This window comes from Symsagittifera roscoffensis, chromosome 4 (assembly GCF_963678635.1).
Source record: "Symsagittifera roscoffensis chromosome 4, txSymRosc1.1, whole genome shotgun sequence".
Lineage (NCBI taxonomy): Eukaryota > Metazoa > Xenacoelomorpha > Acoela > Convolutidae > Symsagittifera > Symsagittifera roscoffensis.
The window spans coordinates 23,853,810-23,872,752 of NC_087065.1; the positions used below are offsets into that span (position 1 = coordinate 23,853,810).

Consider the following 18,943-nt stretch of genomic DNA (forward strand, 5'->3'; position numbering starts at 1 on the left):
GATATAGGTCATAGGTTTCCCTATTTATTAAGTTGTTTTTTACCAAGTTTCAGATGAATTTACCAAGGTGAATTGCAAAAAGTTTTTTGCGCCCGATTTTCACTAAACTTCTGCAATTTGATGTGTTAAAGCTATGTTTTCTTTATAACTGGGATGGTAAGTTCCAGCTGATAAATCTCAGAAAATTGAATTTTCATTTGACATGCCTTGCCGTTGGAAAAACCAAACAAAAACTTTTTCTAATTGTAAGTTTCAGATGGTAAGTTTCGACAAAAATGAAGTTTCGATTAAGACTATGCAAGTGTGATCTAATATATCTTAAATTAGTTTTTTCAAAAAACCCATTTAATACTTTTTTCATCCTAGTTTGACAGCTCCCTACGGTTGATTTAATTGACATCCCTTTTAATTTTTTCCCCAGGTTATCTGAAGAAAAGATCACAGCTCCCTTCAACTAATTTTTTGTAAGATTTTTTTGTATTTCTTCCCATAATGATCATATGATTTTATGACAGATGCATATTAGTTAGCAGTTCTGAACGGAGTTAATTCCAAGTTTTAATTTAAAAATAAAGTTTATTCTATCAAAACTGCTTGATTTTTTATTGGCAGCTATAATTATTAGCTAAGAATATTAGCTAATCCCTAAATACTTGCAAAAAGATGCAGTTTAAACGTTTTCATGAGTGATAGAAAGTGGTTGGTTTAAATTGGAAGCACTTAATTCTACTTTCAGTTGCACTGTTTTGTCTAAGTTCAAGGAAAGTTTATTGGCATTTAACCAATTACTTATATAACTCAAATAGTTCTGAACTTCTAAAGCTGTGCATCCTAGTGAATTTGTATCGTCTGTGAAGAGAAACACCTGAGTGTTTTTACATGCACTAGGAAGATCGTTTCTATAGATAAGAAACAGGAACAACAGAGGATCTAAAATTGAGCCCTATGGCACAACGCAAACATTGTGTTTCCAGGAAAAACTTTTACCAGACATTTATATACGCTGTTGGCGATTACTTAGATAATTGCTCAACCAGTCTGATGCTTTGCTTTTCATTCAGTAAACGTTCAATTTTTTATTTAATATCTTCGGATCAATAGTCTCGAGCGCTTTCTTGATATCCCAGAAAAAACTGATTTTTTCGCCCCTTTTTTCATGTCTTAATCTTTTAGTTACCTCAACTAAGGCATCAATAGTACTGTGCTTAGTTCTGAATCCAAACTCTTATAGAACAAATTGATTTTCTCGAAATATGCTTATACTCTATTGTAGATTACTCGCTCATAAAACTTACTCAAAGCATTCAGTATTGCCATTGCACGATAGTTGTTTTCATCGTTCTTTGAATCATCTTTGTGTAATGGCAAAACTTTGGCTTTTGCTAATTCATTTGAAAATTTGCCTTCTTGAAATAATAGGTTAATTAATATCGAGAGAATCGCCGAAATTACTGAGGTTGCCAATTTGAATATTTGGTTGCTTATATTGTCATCGCCAAGTTTCTAGAAAAAGAAATTTTTATTCCAGGAAGGTACACTGGACTCTGATAATTCATATTTTTTGTATAGTTAAAACCATTCTTACAAAAAAATTATTGAGTTTTTCCACGGCAGTCGAAAGTGAAGGATGCTCGGTGAGAATGCAACATGAGGAAAGACTGGGTACTGATAATGAACTCGATTGTTTTCCTTTGAGCTCATTGAGCAGTTTGAAAGTTTGTCTGTGGGTCTCTGATACATTTATTAAATTTTTTGAAATAAAATGTCTTTTGCAGTTTTTCTTTTTCTAACTGTTGCCTCGCTCGCTTAAATTGGTTTGGTTTATTCGTATCGTTTTTATCACAAACCCAATTTTTTTGTACTTTATTTCTCTAGTTTTTCAAGTTTTTTACTCGATTTGTATAGCATGGAGCTAGTTTTGTTCTTTACAATTTCGCTACATTTTAGGTGCATATTCATTGAGTGTGTTTTGAGAAAGCAGATGAAATTTGTCAAAATTTTCATTAGTATTCGATATTTTGAAATCATTAAATCGATGATTGAGCAAACATAGGAACTTTTCAACTAGGTCGGAGGATTTCGAAAAGGACATATCTCGGACATTTTCAAGGCCTTCTTCCAATTTTTGTTTTATTGGAAAACTGAAACTAACACGATAAGGATCAGAACAATTTTGGTGTTCGAGAACATGTACATTTGCATTGTCTACATCTCTCACTGAAAAATGATCGAGACAAGTTTTTGTTGTTGATTACACTCGGGCTGCCTCTTTGACAAGAGAGTCAAAACCATATGAGTTGAACGTGTTTGTGTAATTGGCACTTATCCAATTGGTTTTTAACTATCTATATTGAAATCTCCGCATACAGTCTGTGGTATTTGACATGATGTGAACTCGAGAAAGCTATCTAAATTTACAAAAAAATAGTTAATTATTTGTTCTTGGAGGGTTATTTATTACAGTTATGACAAATTGGAAACCTAGGTTTGAGATTTTCTTCGCTAAAGCCTCTTCAAAAACTATCGGCAATTCTTTAAAATTGATCCACTTCACGGCTTGAATCATTTCAACTCTACCTCGCAATTCATGAGACTTCACTCTGCGTTAGAATCGTCTTGAGTACCTAACAAGGTTTCAGTGATACATAATGTTGACGGCGGAGATTCAAGACAATATATAAGTGCTTCCAAGTCTTCAACATACTTCTTCAGGGGCGTAGCGTTAATGAGTAGCACAGCAATTACAGCAGATGTTTTTTTTCATCGGATCCTTTTTCAACTGAAAAGGGAGTTCCTCTGTGGGGGGATGAGTTTCTAGCAACTTAAACAACAGGTTAAATAGCACTAACAATGGCTGGTACAAGAGCATTTATTAAGTCATTAGCTAGATTACTTTGATTTGTTTCTTCAAGTGGCGAGAGCATGAACTTTCTTTTTGGTCTCAAAACGCTTTTCTGATTCAGGTTTTCTTTGCAGCGTAAGTGGTAGTCAGGGAATTCCAGTTATTTAGGCGCACGTTCGATGATTTACGGTAGTGTCCGCTTCCATTAATGTTTTTTTTCGGATATTTGTCTTCTACGCTACTCTGGGGGAGAAGATTTGAACTCATTGCTGGACTTCTTTTGAACGGGGTCTTGTGAGAAGCTATTGGAGTTACGGGCGTATACGTTTTGTTTGTATGTGTAACCTGGTAATACCAATTGTCTAGCTTCTTGTTTTATTTTTTCGGTCTCTTGGGGCTTTCCTCTCGGGGCATTCCTCGATCATGATAGGAACATTTCTCAGATTTTTAACATTTTTCAGCCATCCTTTCCTTCTCAACAATATATCTTTATCCGCATGAATTATGAATTTAATGATCATAATAACAGGCGGCTATAGTGTTGACGCTAAGATTGACTTTCAGATAGTGACGCATCAAATTGATTACTTCACTATAGTCACGGTTTACAAAAAGTAAGCAAAGCTGTCTCGAATATTTCACTACTTCTACAACCCGTCAGCATACTTCGTGTATATCGTTTGATTTTTCAATAACTTTCTTTCTTAATTGACATTGTTCGTTTTCTAGAACTGCTATTTCCGTTGCTGAAGTTCGATTACTTCAATAAATTTTTGGAAAAGAAGACTCTGTGACTCTCCTTCGATTCCGGTTTTAATTGATTCTTTGATATGATTGATTTGTGATATAACATCATTTATATCTTCCATCTCTGAAACTATTTAATAAGTTTATCACAACAATTAGGCTGGTTTTTGCTGAATTTGGACAGAAGCTGCAAACGAGTACTGATAGCGTTGCTAGGTTCTCTATTCATAACAATACTGCGATATGCCTGGTGGAGCAATTACTGATTGGAAAACCATTCATACCAATCATACGAGTGACTTGGCAGCGCTCACTCCAGTTCATTTTCTTTTTCTATTCGTCGATCAATTATCCCTCTATCGTAGATTTCCAGCGGAGATCATTTTTACTGTTTGAAGAAAGAGTATCCAAGATCACAAGCGTACACCGGTTTTATATGGGACAAATCAATTTGGTTTAATATGTTTAAGACGGCTCTAGAAGTAGAAACGTACTTCGCAAAAGATAGAATTATAAGAACAGCAACGTTAAAACTTCAACCGGAACTTACAAGAGGCCGTTGATAAAGTGGGTGTTTTTTTTTACTCCTTGAGTCTTCCAGAAAAAACAGGCCGGCTATATTGGCTCCAGCAGCCAAAATGAACCTGAAAAAATAATTTTTTATGAACGGATGTTACATACCAACTGACAAAAAATGAAACCTTGAGCTCAAGTTCAAAAGGTATTTTATCTGTGCCCTTTTTGAACAAGTAGTTCAAAATTAAAAAATGTTCCAAAATTGCCTATTTGGGAGCACTAACGCACATTGTTTTTGTCGTTGAGGCGTCAGCCTTGAATGATTCCATCTTATTACTCACTTTTTATTGCACTGAGGAAAATTCTTTGGTCATTATTTTGTTTGAAAATTTGTTGCCTTTCATATGCATAACATTTAAGGGTAAAGTTTTGAAAAAGGCTGAAACAAAATTTTCATTTGTTTTGTTGAAAATTTCTTAGTTTTAAAGCATCTATTGAAAACTTTTTCCCACAATTTACTACATGGATGTTTAAGGAAATTGGAATATCCAGAGCTTGGCGTTCATCCGAATAATCTTCTTGACGATATTTAAGGATATACGGCCCTCTATTGTAACATCATAGATATAATAATACAGGGCCTGTGAATATGAAAAATATACGTTTCTTTGGAAGATCAATGAAGTTCAAATGAACTTGTTAAAAATAGGTTGACTCATGGCTTTGTTGAATTTGACTTATTTGGTGTGATATTTTACTGAACGCCTCTCGGTTTTAATTTATATCGGCCAAAAATTTTTTAGGCTATGAAATTTGTTGTGGATGACACTGCGAGGAAAATTTTTATTGAAAACGTACTTGTTTTCTTTCATATTACTAATAGTAATGAACGTATTGATTAATTTTTCATAAGTTTTGGTAATTTTTTTATTTGTTCTTTTTCAGGGAAAAGTCTTAAAATGTTGTAATAACTACAGATGTGCATTCATACTATTAATGCATTAATGAATGCACTTAGGTATATATGCACTTTTTGAGTGTAATTGAAGTTCATCTGCTGAATTTACATAAATAGGCTTCCCGACATACGAACGTTTGAATACCGCGAAAAAGCATGAACGACTTCTAGTTTCGAAAGAGGATTTTTTTTCGAAAGTGGACTTCCCAGCCGAATAAAAACTTTGTATTGATCCAGTTTTCTTAAATTGGGTTAATTTTGTCAACAAAATACCAATCATAAAATTTTCTTGAAATTCAAAGAGCTTTATGGGCATATGTTTTTTCTTCAAATTTCGAAATAAGATTTTTTTTCAAAAAAAACAACAGGTCAGTTTTTTTCTCTCTTCCCTTCCATTCATTACTATTTTCCAATTGTCAGTTGGCTATGTTTAGTTTTTGCAGCTTTTGTTTCAATTTCTCTGTGGATTTTTTGTCAAAATATCGATGAACCTTCTGACAATAAATTTTGAATCCTTTCTCTTCGTTTTATTTTTGTTCTTCTCATCTCGCTCATTTCTTTTGGTCTGCAAAAGTTTCCGATATCTACATTATAAGTGTGATCTACAGCTACTGATAATATCTCATATATCCGTTAATCGGTGCTGATTTTTTCAAAAAAAAAGTAACAAGAACTAGGACTTATAATCCTAATTGTCTCGTAATATTACGATTTAATCAGCTTTGCCTTTCCCAGAAGTCATTCCATCCGAATTCAAAACCTTAAGTAAAAATGGAGAGCGAATTATTATTGGGAAAAGTTAAGTTTCTGATTTTGTTGCTAAAATTGAATGTTAAGTGGATCGGAATCGGATCCACTAAAATCGGATCCACTTGTAGTCTGAATCGGAGCAACTACAATTCCTTTTTAATTTTTTCCCCAGGGTTTAACTAGATTCATGAATGATGATACGATTCTTGCTATTGTGGTAACAATGAAACACAGAAAAGCGAGAATGAGTGTTTTTATAAATAAGAGCTAAGTGGTAGTGGTCAATTTGCGGTTATAATAGGCCTAATGTTGGTATGTGTTTTTCTAACCTCATATCTAATTTGAGCTGCTGAATTTCGAAAATTTTGCTCAGTTTTGCTGTTTTCAGATCACATTGAGCTGAGCGATACTAGATTATATCGATATTACGCTGCATTATCAAAGCTGTTTTCGATAGCTTTTTCGAAGATCCAAAAGATTACCCATTCTGAGTTTATCTTTGGAGAAATCTGCTGCTCGGTTATCCGGAGTTTAAATATTTACACAGTTGTTGACATATTGACCTTTCTTGTTTTTGTCTTTGATATATTTTTTGCTTGACAATGAGTAGTGAATCTGGCGCTGTAGTAAATGGTGACATCCATAGTAGTGGCAGTTATGGCTCTGGAAATAGTGGATCATGGCCGGATGATGTTGGCATTATAGCTATGGAGCTCTATGTCCCGAATCTGTTTGTGGATCAAAGTGAACTTGAGTTGTTTGACGGAGGAGGCCAAGGTAGTAGTAAGGCCAAGTCCTTTGTGGGCAAATATACTGTGGGTTTGGGTCAACAGCAGATGGGCTTTGTGGCTGATAATGAAGATGTGAATTCGCTTGCACTTACAGCTGTGAGCAGGCTGTTCAAGAGACAAGGCGAGTAATTGGTATTCATATGCCCAAATCTTAAGCATCAGACAGAATTTAATAATCTAGAGAAAGCACAAGGACCGAAATAAATTTTCAATTTAGGGCACGGGGAGTCGTAAAAAGCGATTTTTTGCTGAGCACTATTCCAGATGTTATATAGCCTCAGGGGCGGATTTAGAGGGGGGGGTGGGGGTGGGGTGGGGCAGACGCCTCTTTCTCTTAAGGGATTCGACCCCTGCCGACCCAAAGGGTCCCCCCTTTGATACTTTTTCAGAAAACCATTTTTGGCCGACCGACACTAAAATAAATTTTTCTAAAGGCGTCTTTGGCGCCAATATATACGAACTTTGAGGGGGAGCGCGCGCCAAAAAAACGCGATTTTTTTGTCAAAATTTTTCAAAAAGTGCCCAAAAACGGCTTTTTTAAACTGTTTTTCAAAAATTTGCCTGCGGCGCAGAAAATTTAGCCAAATAGGTGCAAAATAGTGCTTTAGGAGAGCTCGAAAAATCAATTTGGTCGACCTAAAAAAAAGGTCGTCAAAATTTTTTGAAAATCCGCCCCCCCCCCCCCCCCCTCGAGAAAATCCTAGATCCGCCCCTGTATAGCCTGCCGACTTTCGTATTCCAATTAGTTGAAATTAAATATTTCTTTAAAAAAAGCTCAATCAACATTTTTTTTCATGAATTATCTGTTTACCTTTCTTCTGTTGCGATTTCTTCAGTGTGCTTTTTTAAATTTAGTATAATCAATTGATTTTTATTTTCTACTGATAAATGCGTGTTATGAATACAGGTTTTTCGCCTCGTGACTTCGGACGGCTGGAGGTGGGCACTGAGTCTATTCTGGATAGAAGCAAGAGTGTGAAGACTGTGTTGATGCAACTATTCGAACAGGGGGAGGGGGAGGGGGAGGGGCACACAGACCTTGAGGGCGTTGATAGTGTGAATGCTTGTTATGGGGCCACAGCTGCACTCTTCAACACGGCCCAGTGGGTGAGTTGAGTAAAGGAACATAAGCATTCTTGGGAGCATATTTGTAGTCACAATTTCCTGAATACTCAATCGCTGGTCCCCTTAGGTAGAGAGCAGCAGTTGGGATGGAAGATTAGGTCTGGTGGTGGGGGCGGACATAGCAGTCTACGCACAGGGAGCAGCCAGACCCACTGGGGGAGCGGGGGCCATAGCCATGGTGGTGGGGCCACACGCCGCACTAGTGCTTGACAGAGGTAATCAATCAATCAATCTTAATACAGGGGTACCGCAGGGCTCCGTTCTTGGCCCTCTTCTTTCTCTTATTTACATTAATGACCTGCTTCTTTCAGCCACTGATTCATATGTCTTTCTTTTTGCTGATGATACAAATGTGGCATGTAAAAGCTTGTGCTTTGATCTATTTCAAAAAGATTTAACGAATGTTTCCAAATGGTTGTGCAAAAAAAATTAGCTTTCAACTCAGATAAAAACAACTTAAAAAATTTTTGATAGAAATGGATGTGCTTCTACTCTTCAAATTCACCAAGCTGTAATTATGTATGAGTCGAAGCCATTCTGTAAAATTCTGGGTGCTGTACTGGATAACAAATTGTTGCTTGTGTTTCATATTCAAAAAATTAAAACGAAACTAGGGCATAATTTGCTTGTGTTTTAGGTACCAGTTTTTCTCTTTTGAACCAAATTTATACGTTGCAGCGAAAAATAGTTCGAATTGTTTTTTTCAAGAGGAAGTATGATAGTATAACACAATCCTAACGGTACATGAACTTTTCATATACGATATATTGAAGTTTTGCCTTCGATCTTTAAATCATAGACACCAAAGGTTTTTCTTAAATTCAATGTTTTCAGCGAAAAATTTTGCATTTACAACCAGTAATCTGAATAAGTCTGAATCATGCTCTCTAACTAATAGAGGTACAAAATTGCTGAAGATATTTAGCCATAACAATCTGTTGCCTGGAAAAATTTGTGAAATGACCAAAAATTAAGCAACAAATTTTGTTCACAATTTTTAAAAAATTTTACTTGGAAGTAATGATTCAGTATATTCCATTTTCAATCAACTTTTTATATGTTTTTGTATTTTGAACCCAGTGGCTAAATGCTATCAAAGCACTCTGTCAAGCTTGCTATTTTTGTCCAAAAAATTGCCCAAATCCTTCTAGTTTTCGAGATATCGTCCTTTTTCTTTTTCGGAAATTTTGTTTTTGATTCCTTCTTACTGGTGTTAAATTATATGGGATTAGTAATCGCGTAAAATCAGTGAAAATCAAACCGTATTTGGCTTCTTTGTGATTTTCTTGGTATAATTATTTTTAAAAATTCCCGTTTTCTTTTCTTATTTTAATTAAGTTTGTCATATATCTGTGTTCGGATAGACTCTCGATAGGTACGTATTGTTTTTTTAGCCTATCCACTCCATTCTGGTATTTTGTACAACATTTAAAATGAGTTGCCTAAAAAAAGATGTAAAAATTAATGTTGTCTACTTATACTATTATTGAGAAATTCTTTCTCTTTCTTTCTTAAGCTTGTTAAACTAATATAAACAAATCAAATCTATATTTGTCAAAATGGGGTCTGTATACTGATTTGGAATAGCTCAGACCATCAATTTGGTCGACTAAAAATTGCCGAGCGCATTCTCGTATTTGAGAAGTGTTCACTGGATGATCTTTTTGTTGGGTGATAAAAAAGTTGCTTATTTGTAAAAAATTATTTAGGCAAAAAAATGAACCGAATTTATTTTATTGCAGAAATATATTTAAAAGATGTTGATTTTCATATAATAGGCTGACAGAATCAGTAAAAGTGTTGGATGGTTTTCGATGTTTTAGACTGGTTCATTATCTGATGTTTCTGATCGTTTGTGCAGGTCTAAGGGGCACTGAGATGCGCCACGTGTATGACTTCTACAAGCCCAGACTGGATTCTGAATATCCAGAAGTGGATGGACCTCTATCTGTGGAGTGCTACTTGAGTGCCTTGGACACATGTTACAGTAGATACAGAACCAAGTTCAACAATATCAACAGAAGTATCAAGACCAAAACCAACAGTACACTCAGAGAAGGTATGAAAAAATCTTGGAGAACACGTTTAAAGAACGGATATACTTAACAATCTCCCTCCCTCATTTCAAGAAAGAGAATGGAGATTGTTAAATGTAGATTTAAATAGTGGAGTTTTCGACCAATCAGAATGCAGTGAAAATAGTATTATCAATTGAAAGCTCTAGTGCTAATATGCTGCTTTTATCAACAAGGGTGGATATACCAAAGGGGGGATTGTTTAGTAGATCCCGGAGACTTGGTGTTTTTCGGAAAAATTTTGTTGGGTATTGATTTTATTGTTTCTTTTAACAGCAAGGTGATTTTTTCTTTTTCAAAATTGTTGGATCATTTGTACGCTGAGCCTCGTTTGATTAGAAAAATAGGAAAGTCATGCTCCTGTTATTAGCACAATTGTAAGATGAAGAGTGCCATTATTCTCATGAAAAGCTCCAAAACGCTAGCAAGAAACTGCAAACGATTTGTCAGAAGAGTTATATAGTCCTATAATGATTTTTTAGGACATACATAATGAAAGGACCCAAAAATCATTTTATTAAATTTATTTTTTTTTCAGAAGAAAAAGTGACAGAGACCAGATTAGACTTGGATTGTTTCGACGCAATACTTTTCCACACTCCTTTCTGCAAGATTGTACAGAAGTCCCTGGGCAGACTGGTGCTGTGTGAATACCTGGACAAACTGCCCCACTCACAGAGAGATGCCAAGTTCGAACCACTCCAGACACTGGCAGCCGGGTACGGTACGGTACGATCAGGGGTGGTAGCAGTTGAAGGCACGATTAAATTGTGATTACAATCAATCCATTGCTTATACAGTGCTGATTTGAATTAACCGGACAAAACGCGCTAAACTTGAAACTTAAAACGCGTTTTTCTCAAACTGGGTTGAGTTTAGGTGAACACTAACGAAGACAAAACTTGCTCAAAATTTTAACAGAATTAATATGGTGTAATTTGTTTTGAGAAATTCGGGCTCAAATTTTTACCCCAAAAATGGGTCATTTTGGCTTTTCTTAGTTAATCAAAAATTACGCCAAAAATATCCAGTCGGTCACAGACATAATTATATCAATGTGAGCCCATTACGTAGCCCAACAAAATTTAAGAAGGGTATAATCTCCAAAACATTTTATAAGTTAATTTATTTTTGTTTGATAGACAAAAAAAGGTCGTTTTTACTACATAAAATACCAACTTTTTATTTAAAAACAATTTTTAAACGGTTTACAATTGTTTTTAGAAATTATACCCTTGTTAAATTTTGTTGGGCTACGTAAGGGGCTCACATTGATATAATTGTGTCTATGACCGACTGGGTATTTTTGGCGTAATTTTTGATTAACTAAGAAAAGCCAAAATGACCCATTTTTGGGGTAAAACTTGAGTAAAACACAAAGCACGAATGATTATTTGAGTGCTATTTTTGAATGTAATTAAGTTGAAAGAAACGTAAAGTGTTTTTTTTTAGTTTGTAAGAAAGATGCACAGAATATTTCGAACACATGAAAAAACGAAAATTTCAAATTGAAAAAACGAAGATTTCATAAATTATCAGTTATTTCGAATTTCTCATTTGAGGGGATGAGGCCTAATAATAAATTCATGACGTACTTTATTTAAGTTGATGAAAAATTAAAACACAAGTTGTCTGAACATCAAAATCAGCCTGAAAAACATTTTTCAGACCAATTTTGGTCTGAAATGACAAAATGCAGACCAGCTTTTCTCGACACTACGACGATTTTTTGATTTTTTTTTGAGAATCTGAATCACGGTCAATAGTGCTTTGATATGGTGCCACACTTGACTCCTTGTGAGTTTCCTTTCAGATGGTACTCAGCTGGAAACTGGCTGAAAAAATTACCCTACGCCTTTGAACAGAAATCACATTGCGTTTAATTGAACTCTGATGTGGATCTAGGATTAGGAATAATATCATAAGGTTATCGATAATTAAAAAAAGCATTCGAAAATTTGGCAATATGATACTAGCTAGCACTAAGAACATGTATATATAATAAAACAGCCGCAGTTTATATACAAAGAAAAATGTTGTGGCATCGTATTTCAGTGACTCCTCGGGAGGATCAAATTGTCTGAGGGGTAAAGCGAGTTACCACAACAAGCAGTTGGAGCGGACTCTGGTGGATATGAGCAGACAGTTGTTCATTGAGAAGACTGAGCCGGGACTGAGGGTTGCGAGGAGAGTAGGAAACATGTACACTCCCTCACTATACTCCTGCTTAGTCTCATTCCTCACCAGGTGAGCTAGATGTATGCTACAGAAGGTCTATGACGATCTCTGACTAATTATTCAATGGTTGTTATGCTAATTATGTAGCAATCGTGAAAGGGGGGGGGGGGCTACATCGCATGTTTTCAGTTTTCATAATTTTTTGAACACGTCCTATTTGAGTGTTTTTTTGCTATAGATGAACGTATAAAGAACAAATGTGTTCAGGATAGATAATTTATTCATCATGTATAATTTAATAAATTTATGATTACGTTGTTTGTTTTGCTTGTCGGGAGAACGTTCAATGTCTAGAACGTTCATGTAAGTCTGGAACTTTAATTTAACTAGTTAGAGGCATCTCTAAGAGTCTATAAGAACTGCTTTTACCGAGAATTTCCTAATTGTTGGTCATTATCAGTGAAATTTTCAATCAACTATGTAATATTTTATTTTTCACCATTTTCTGTAACGACGTTTCACAATCATTGATCAGCCCAAGGGAATCAATATTTCTGTCGGTGCATGTATGACACATGGGTCTCAAAATATAGATTGGTCATATTGGTCGTAGATGTCAACTGGGGGTTGATAAATCAGACGATAAGCAAATTAGACGGAGGTACTTAAAAAGAAATTAGACGATTTTGCAAAACTGCAATTGTGAAAAAATGGACGAAAGTGAGAGAGATTAAAATTGTTTGCAGGCAAATTGCGTTAGAAAAATAAAATTGTTTGCAGACAACAGTTGAATTTCGGTGGCCAAAAATTTCTCAAGTCAATCATACATCCGTCTAATTTCGTTTTTGTAGCATCCTTCTAATTTGCTTATTGTCTAATTTCCTAGGCATAATGTCAACTATATGCGTTTTTTTGTTTTTGTTTCGCGAATTTCGGCGAACTCAAACTTAATTGCACAAGCAATGCTTGTGTTATAGTATGAACTATCTTTTTGTTCCAACCTAAGTCGCAAATATTGTTGCGACGCAAATATTGTTGCGATAAAATTTGTTCATTTTGATCAATAACCAACTATTAAGTACAGCCAATGCTAAGGATTTTAAAACAGACTATTATTGTTCCGACTTTCATAACGAAAGTAACGGAATATTTGTGCTCGGGGTGGTTTTTTTTCAGACAATTTTCTAACTAGCCTAAGACTTTTCTAAGACTTTTTAACTAGCCATTTTGACGGGATTTTATATCATTCAAAAAGTGTTGTTGTCCTGAGCTTAAATTTGGAAAGATATTTTACCTGTGATCATTTTTCATAAAATTAGGGGGGTTTAAAAATTGCCGTTTTGGCCAATTTGGGACAATTAACGCGCGATATATTTTGCTCTATTAACGCGTAAGCGGAGATTTAATCTGTCATAGAAATCGTTCCAAGTTGGTTGAAGGAAGCTTATTTGCCATAATTGTTTTGTTACTAGGAGCGAATTTTATCATTTTGTCATTAACATGGCGTGTGGGGGGGTGATTTTAACAAAAAATCTCAAATTAAAAAAAAATTTCATTTTTTCTAATACATTTAATTTTTTTCATGTTATTACCGCTCCATAGAGTGCTCTTTGAATTGAGGCATGTTTTTTGGTAAATTTCTTCTTTTTTCAAATTGACTGGTACTGCTAATGCGTCATAAATGGCGTGCGTCTTTTATAAAGTTTTGTAGACTCGTGCAGTTTTACTTTTGTTTTACTCGTGCAGTTTTTCCCAGTACCGTTATCGGTCATAATTCGGCTCGTGTATGCGAAGTGCAACTTCGCTTCTTTGTTCATACTTGCTTTTGTCATGAAACGAACTATCATCCGTGTAGTTTCCAGTTACCTTGTTGATCTAACTTTTGTTTGTTTCAGTGGAGTGTCGAGTAGTGATTTATGTGGCAAAAGAGTGGCCATGTTCAGCTATGGCAGTGGGATGGCTGCCACCATGTATTCCATAACAGTATCAAACAAAGAAGAGAGAGTCGACAGACTCCTCAAAGGTAGAAATTTATTCTGTATTCGAACATCGGATTGTTAAAGCACAGTAGCCAGCTATCTCCAATAATTTAAAATTATTGCAAACTTTCAAAAGCTATAAAAAATGAGAGTAGAAAAACAAAAATGAGGTGCCCATCTAAGAGATTATCCAGATATGTTTTCATTTCTGAATTCAAGAAAAAGCACAAAAAAATTGCCATGACGATGATGATCAATAAAGTTGATTGCATTTTAAGCGTTCATGGATTAATAGAAATTAGCAGCGCTTGGTTTTTTACAGGACTAATGCTACATTTTGGCGGTTTGATTGGCAGTTCCTTTCAGAATCTTCCACGGAATGGAAAGATTAACAAGGATAGCTGGTTACTGTGCAAGTAGCACTGAATGTTCGGGCCATAATCTTACAAAAGTACAAAAAAATTACAATTTTTTTTCAAATGAGATATTTTTTTTCTGCGTGGTTTGATAAAAAGATCTGAAGAAAAAAATAGAAATTAGGCATATGTGACATTCATAATAAAATAGTTGGACGGGAAAACAGTTTTTGTAGAAAAAAGACTAGAAAAACGAACAAAAAATCAAAAAAAACTGAGGGTATTAGCTCGAAAATAGACCAAAAAATCTTTTTTCGACACTGAGAAAAATTTTTCGCAATTCGAATCACGACTGAAAGGGTTTTAATATGATATACCACTCGACCCATTGCAATGATTTTTTGTGGTACCTGACTTTGCGTGGAAAAAAACTAAAACACACCCGAAAACAAAGTTTCTCCACATTTTTCAAATGGTCGAATAATTACGCTTTCCAATAACAAAAACGCAAAAGGCCAGAAAAATAGAGCCTGACTCTTATTTTCTATTGTGGATTGTAATAATCAGATATCGCAGAGGAACAAAAAATTGATTATTGGTCCAGTGTTCGCAAATTGGGTCGGCTTTATTGTAAAAAAAAGTGTCTATATTGAATTATACAAATTATTGATACATATTTTATAACTCGTGGAAAATTAGATTTTTTTCTGGTTCGGCGGTACTTTTGCAATTGCCTGTTGATCTTTCTTTACCCTTGCGACAAGCAAGGGTATTGCAATCGGGTACTTAAGTTTTGTTTCCAGCAAATAACTTTGTTCACAGATTAGTCTAATTTATAAATGATAAATTTGGGTTCAGTTCATACTAAATTCAATTTTCTTTGCGTCTCATAAAAGTGTCTATCGTAAAAGTTCTGTCTATATTGAATTATACAAATTATTTATATATATTTTATAACACGTGGAAAATTAGATTTTTTCTGGTTCGGCGATACTTTTGCAATTGCCTGTTGATCTTTATTTACCCTTGCGACAAGCAAGGGTATTGCAATCGGGTACTTGAGTTTTTTCCACTAAATAACTTTGTTCACAGATTAGTCTAATTTATAAATGGTAAATTTGGGTTCAGTTCATACTAAATTCAATTTTCTTTGCGTTTCAGGTACTTTTGGTCTGGAGGTAACGAATACGCCTTGTTTGACCTGTTTTTTTTCAAACAGGAAATATTCCGTTTTAGAAAAAAGTATTGGCTTATTATTTGACTGCTTATGCTTTGTCGGCATAGTTGCCACGTCAATGTTTTTTGCTAAACGAAATATACATTAGTTGCTCTTAGTGTTTTGATATTATTCTGCTGTATGAAATTTCTTGACGTTTATTTTCTTTGCCGTTTTAGGCTTGGTTGGTTTCTGACTATATTATATCGGCTTAATGGCCTCATACTGCGTTTTTCGACGAGCGAAAAAAAGTTACTGTGTGCATGTATGTTTTGAGGCTGAGGGGGACTCAATAATTTTTGTTTATCGTAATTTTTTTTAGTTTTCATCTTTTTTATTTTCCTTGTTTTTCGGCTTAATAGATTTCGACTTGTATTTAATCGGCTTAGTGGCATCATATTGTTCACGAGCGAATACTTTTTGAGTTAATCTGTGTTTTGAGGGCGAGGGGGACTTTTTAACTTTTTGTAAGTCTCAAGCCTTTTTGATTTTTTTTTTCGGCTTAAAGGGTTGCTAAGTATTTACGGCTTTTACCAATTCTAGCGTGATTCATTTTAACAGATCTAGTTTTTTTATATTTTCAATTTTTTCCGACTTCGCGGATTTCTTATTTTGTATCACAAGTGATAGCTTCGCCTCTCTGTTGATTTTTCCAGAGAAAAAATCAGTCTCAGATTAAGTTCGCTTCAAAATTCTTTATTTTTGATTGAGAAGCATCAAGTCGATGCCATGTTGGTTGTCATCTGTTTAGTTAAATGTAAACCTAATTTAGGCATATCCAGTGTTGACTCCATTTTGGACCAGAGAGTGAAGTGTTCTCCCGAAGAATTTGTGAGACTGCTGGAGCAGAGGGAGATGAGTCACAACCGGGCACCTTTAGATCCCAGCCAGGACACCAGTTGTCTACAACCAGATACTTACTATCTGGCAAAAGTGGACGGAAAACACAGGAGGACTTATTTGCTGCATACTGCCGAGGGCTGAAATGTATTAACATACTACCAACGCAATAATTTTGTTAAAAAATAATGTATACAATCAAGAGGAAATCAAAAATTTTGACGTCAAATTAAATTTCGTTGCGCTGTAATTTGTTGCTGCTATTTACTCGTTTCTCCTTTGGCATATTTTTTTCTAATGAGATTGTGATGTACCTAATATTTTCGCAGTTAGCTAAAAATGTGTGATTATATGAACTCTCATTTCGATAAAATTTTGACAAATATTTCTTAAATTGAGCTTACTGCAATGCAATGAGGAAATTTGTTGCATTTGCAGGGCAAAATGAACAACGAAGTTGGAATAGTTTTTAGAAGATACTTTTTTATCGGAATGGTTTTTTATTAGATGTATTAATGTTCTTAGTCTTTCTAAGGTGGCCAGTTTGCTGAAATTATCAAGTGTGTCATTGTTCCGACAGTTGGTGTCTTCGTTGAATTGATTGGTTCCGCAATTTCATGGCATTGCCGCAATGTCGCTCGTAAACATCTTTCTATTGTCTTTCACTGTTGGCTGTTTTGCTGCTGATGTCTCACTTTTTTGCATTAGACAAAGGTTTGGTGGGGTGAAGTGGAAGAACTTCTAAATTAAGTACATAGTGTTAAGTAAGTGCTTAAGCTCTAATTAGCCCAGTTAATTATCATGAACACTTAAATTAATCGTGTCTGTACAAAACAGTCCCATACAAAACAGTCCAATACAAAACAGTCCGAAAAAATATAGAAAAGTAAAAAAAAACAGTCCCATACAAAACAGTCCCAAAAATAGTCCGAAAAATAGTCCAAAAAACAGTCCCATTGATCGAAGTGATAATCGTTCTAGAAGCTGATAAGTAAATTTATCTCATATTAAACACATTTTGATTCCAACTAATCCGGATAACAATAGGTAGTATAGTAGAGAAATTAGAAACACCTAGATAACAGCAGCGGCCACTCAATAAAAGCAATAATATTCGAAACATTAAAGTTAACGCAATTTAAGAAAGCGGCCACCCAATAAAAGCAATAATATTCGAAACATTTAAGTTAACGCAATTTGATTTTTCTTTTCCCTCCGCCCAACCCTCTAAGGTTGAACCCTTTGGTGTACCCTAGATATACCCGTTATCATATTTACCCGAATTTCAACTTTTTCCGGAAAATTGGAAAGTTTTTTTTCTGCCGCCGGAGATTCGATCCTTTGATCTGTAGAGTTTGAGACTAACGCTCTAACCACTATACCATGATTCATTTGATTTTCATCCGAATTATTGTTCCAAATTTGGCTCTTTGATCTTTAATTGCCCCTGTTTGAGTTTTCAAAGCGTAGATCAATTCTGTCGGCGCCAAAAGATCAAGGTCAAGAAATTCAACTGGTTTTGGACTGTTTTGTATGGGACTGTTTTTTAGAACCTTTTTTTTTGATGTTTCGGACTCTTTTTTATGGGACTGTTTTGTATATTCACCAAATTAATCTCAGATGACAATATAAAAAAACTTTCTCGCATTTTCGGTCGGCAAACTTTTAATTCGGCATGTTGGCCCCTCGCCCTTTCGAATCATTACAGCATCTATATTGGCAATTGAATTGTTCATGTTTTGTTTATGAAGTTATTATAAAACATTTCAAATTTGTGTATGAGTTCAAACAGTGCTGATTTGAAAAATCCAGGCAAAACGCATCAAAACTTGAAATTTGAACGCGTTTTTCTTAAATTTGGTTGACTTCAGGTTGAATGTGATGAGTAGAACATTTGCTGAGAATTTCAGCAGAAATAATATAGTTAATAAAGACTAAAATCAACTCAATTTGACAAAAATGCGTTTTAAATTTCAGTTTGTATGCTTATTGTACGGATAATTTAAATCAGCTTTTGATTCAGTCGCAATTTTCGGACCTAGCGGGCAGTAATGGGGAAAACAAATCAAAATCACCCTGCTATTTAATCTATTAAGTTTGTAATAGTCAACAATTTTTTTCGATAGCTAAGAATGTCGTCATTTCTATATGAAATACCAAATTTGTGTTTATAGATTTGGATCTCTTTAATTATATCACACCTCGGGTACCTAGTAACGAATATCCCCTTATAAAAAATAAATCAACAGTTAAGCATATCAGATTTTTTAAACTATTTACGAATCTTCCCCACCCTTTGCAAAATGGGGGATATAGTTAAAGAGATCCAAAGATTTTTTTGAGTTTTTTATGCAAAGTTTTTGATAAATATTTTTTTGATTTTTTTTAGCCTGCATAAAAAGCGCACTGTGATTAAGTTTGCTCATCAACTGATCTGGTATTTTTAGTGTAATTTTTAATTGCCTTAAGGACAAAAAAGTTCGCTGACCTAATTACCTGATTTAGGTTTTGGGAAAAAATTGATGTAAAGGCGCCAACCGAAAAGAAAGACCAGAGTTCAAAAAAGGTAA

At 34.7% G+C, this 18,943-nt stretch overlaps 2 protein-coding genes across 2 annotated transcripts in view; one reads left to right on the plus strand and one right to left on the minus strand.

Moving 5' to 3' along the window:
- The window catches only part of LOC134843552 (cilia- and flagella-associated protein 65-like), a 340,046-nt gene extending 336,298 nt beyond the window's left edge, over positions 1 to 3,748 (minus strand). The window contains exon 1 of the mRNA XM_063859668.1: positions 3,718 to 3,748. The gene's annotated coding sequence lies outside the window, so the exon portion shown is untranslated. The remainder of the gene's footprint in view (positions 1 to 3,717) is intronic.
- Positions 3,749 to 6,153: 2,405 nt separating this feature from the next.
- LOC134844608 (hydroxymethylglutaryl-CoA synthase 1-like) lies at positions 6,154 to 16,839 on the plus strand. The gene is made up of 8 exons (XM_063861369.1): positions 6,154 to 6,725; positions 7,512 to 7,711; positions 7,797 to 7,944; positions 9,591 to 9,788; positions 10,343 to 10,523; positions 11,860 to 12,051; positions 13,878 to 14,005; positions 16,306 to 16,839. Exons 1-8 carry the CDS (start codon positions 6,416 to 6,418, stop codon positions 16,515 to 16,517), a joined length of 1,569 nt encoding a protein of 522 aa, XP_063717439.1. The 5' UTR covers positions 6,154 to 6,415; the 3' UTR covers positions 16,518 to 16,839.
- The last annotated feature ends 2,104 nt before the right edge of the window (positions 16,840 to 18,943 follow it).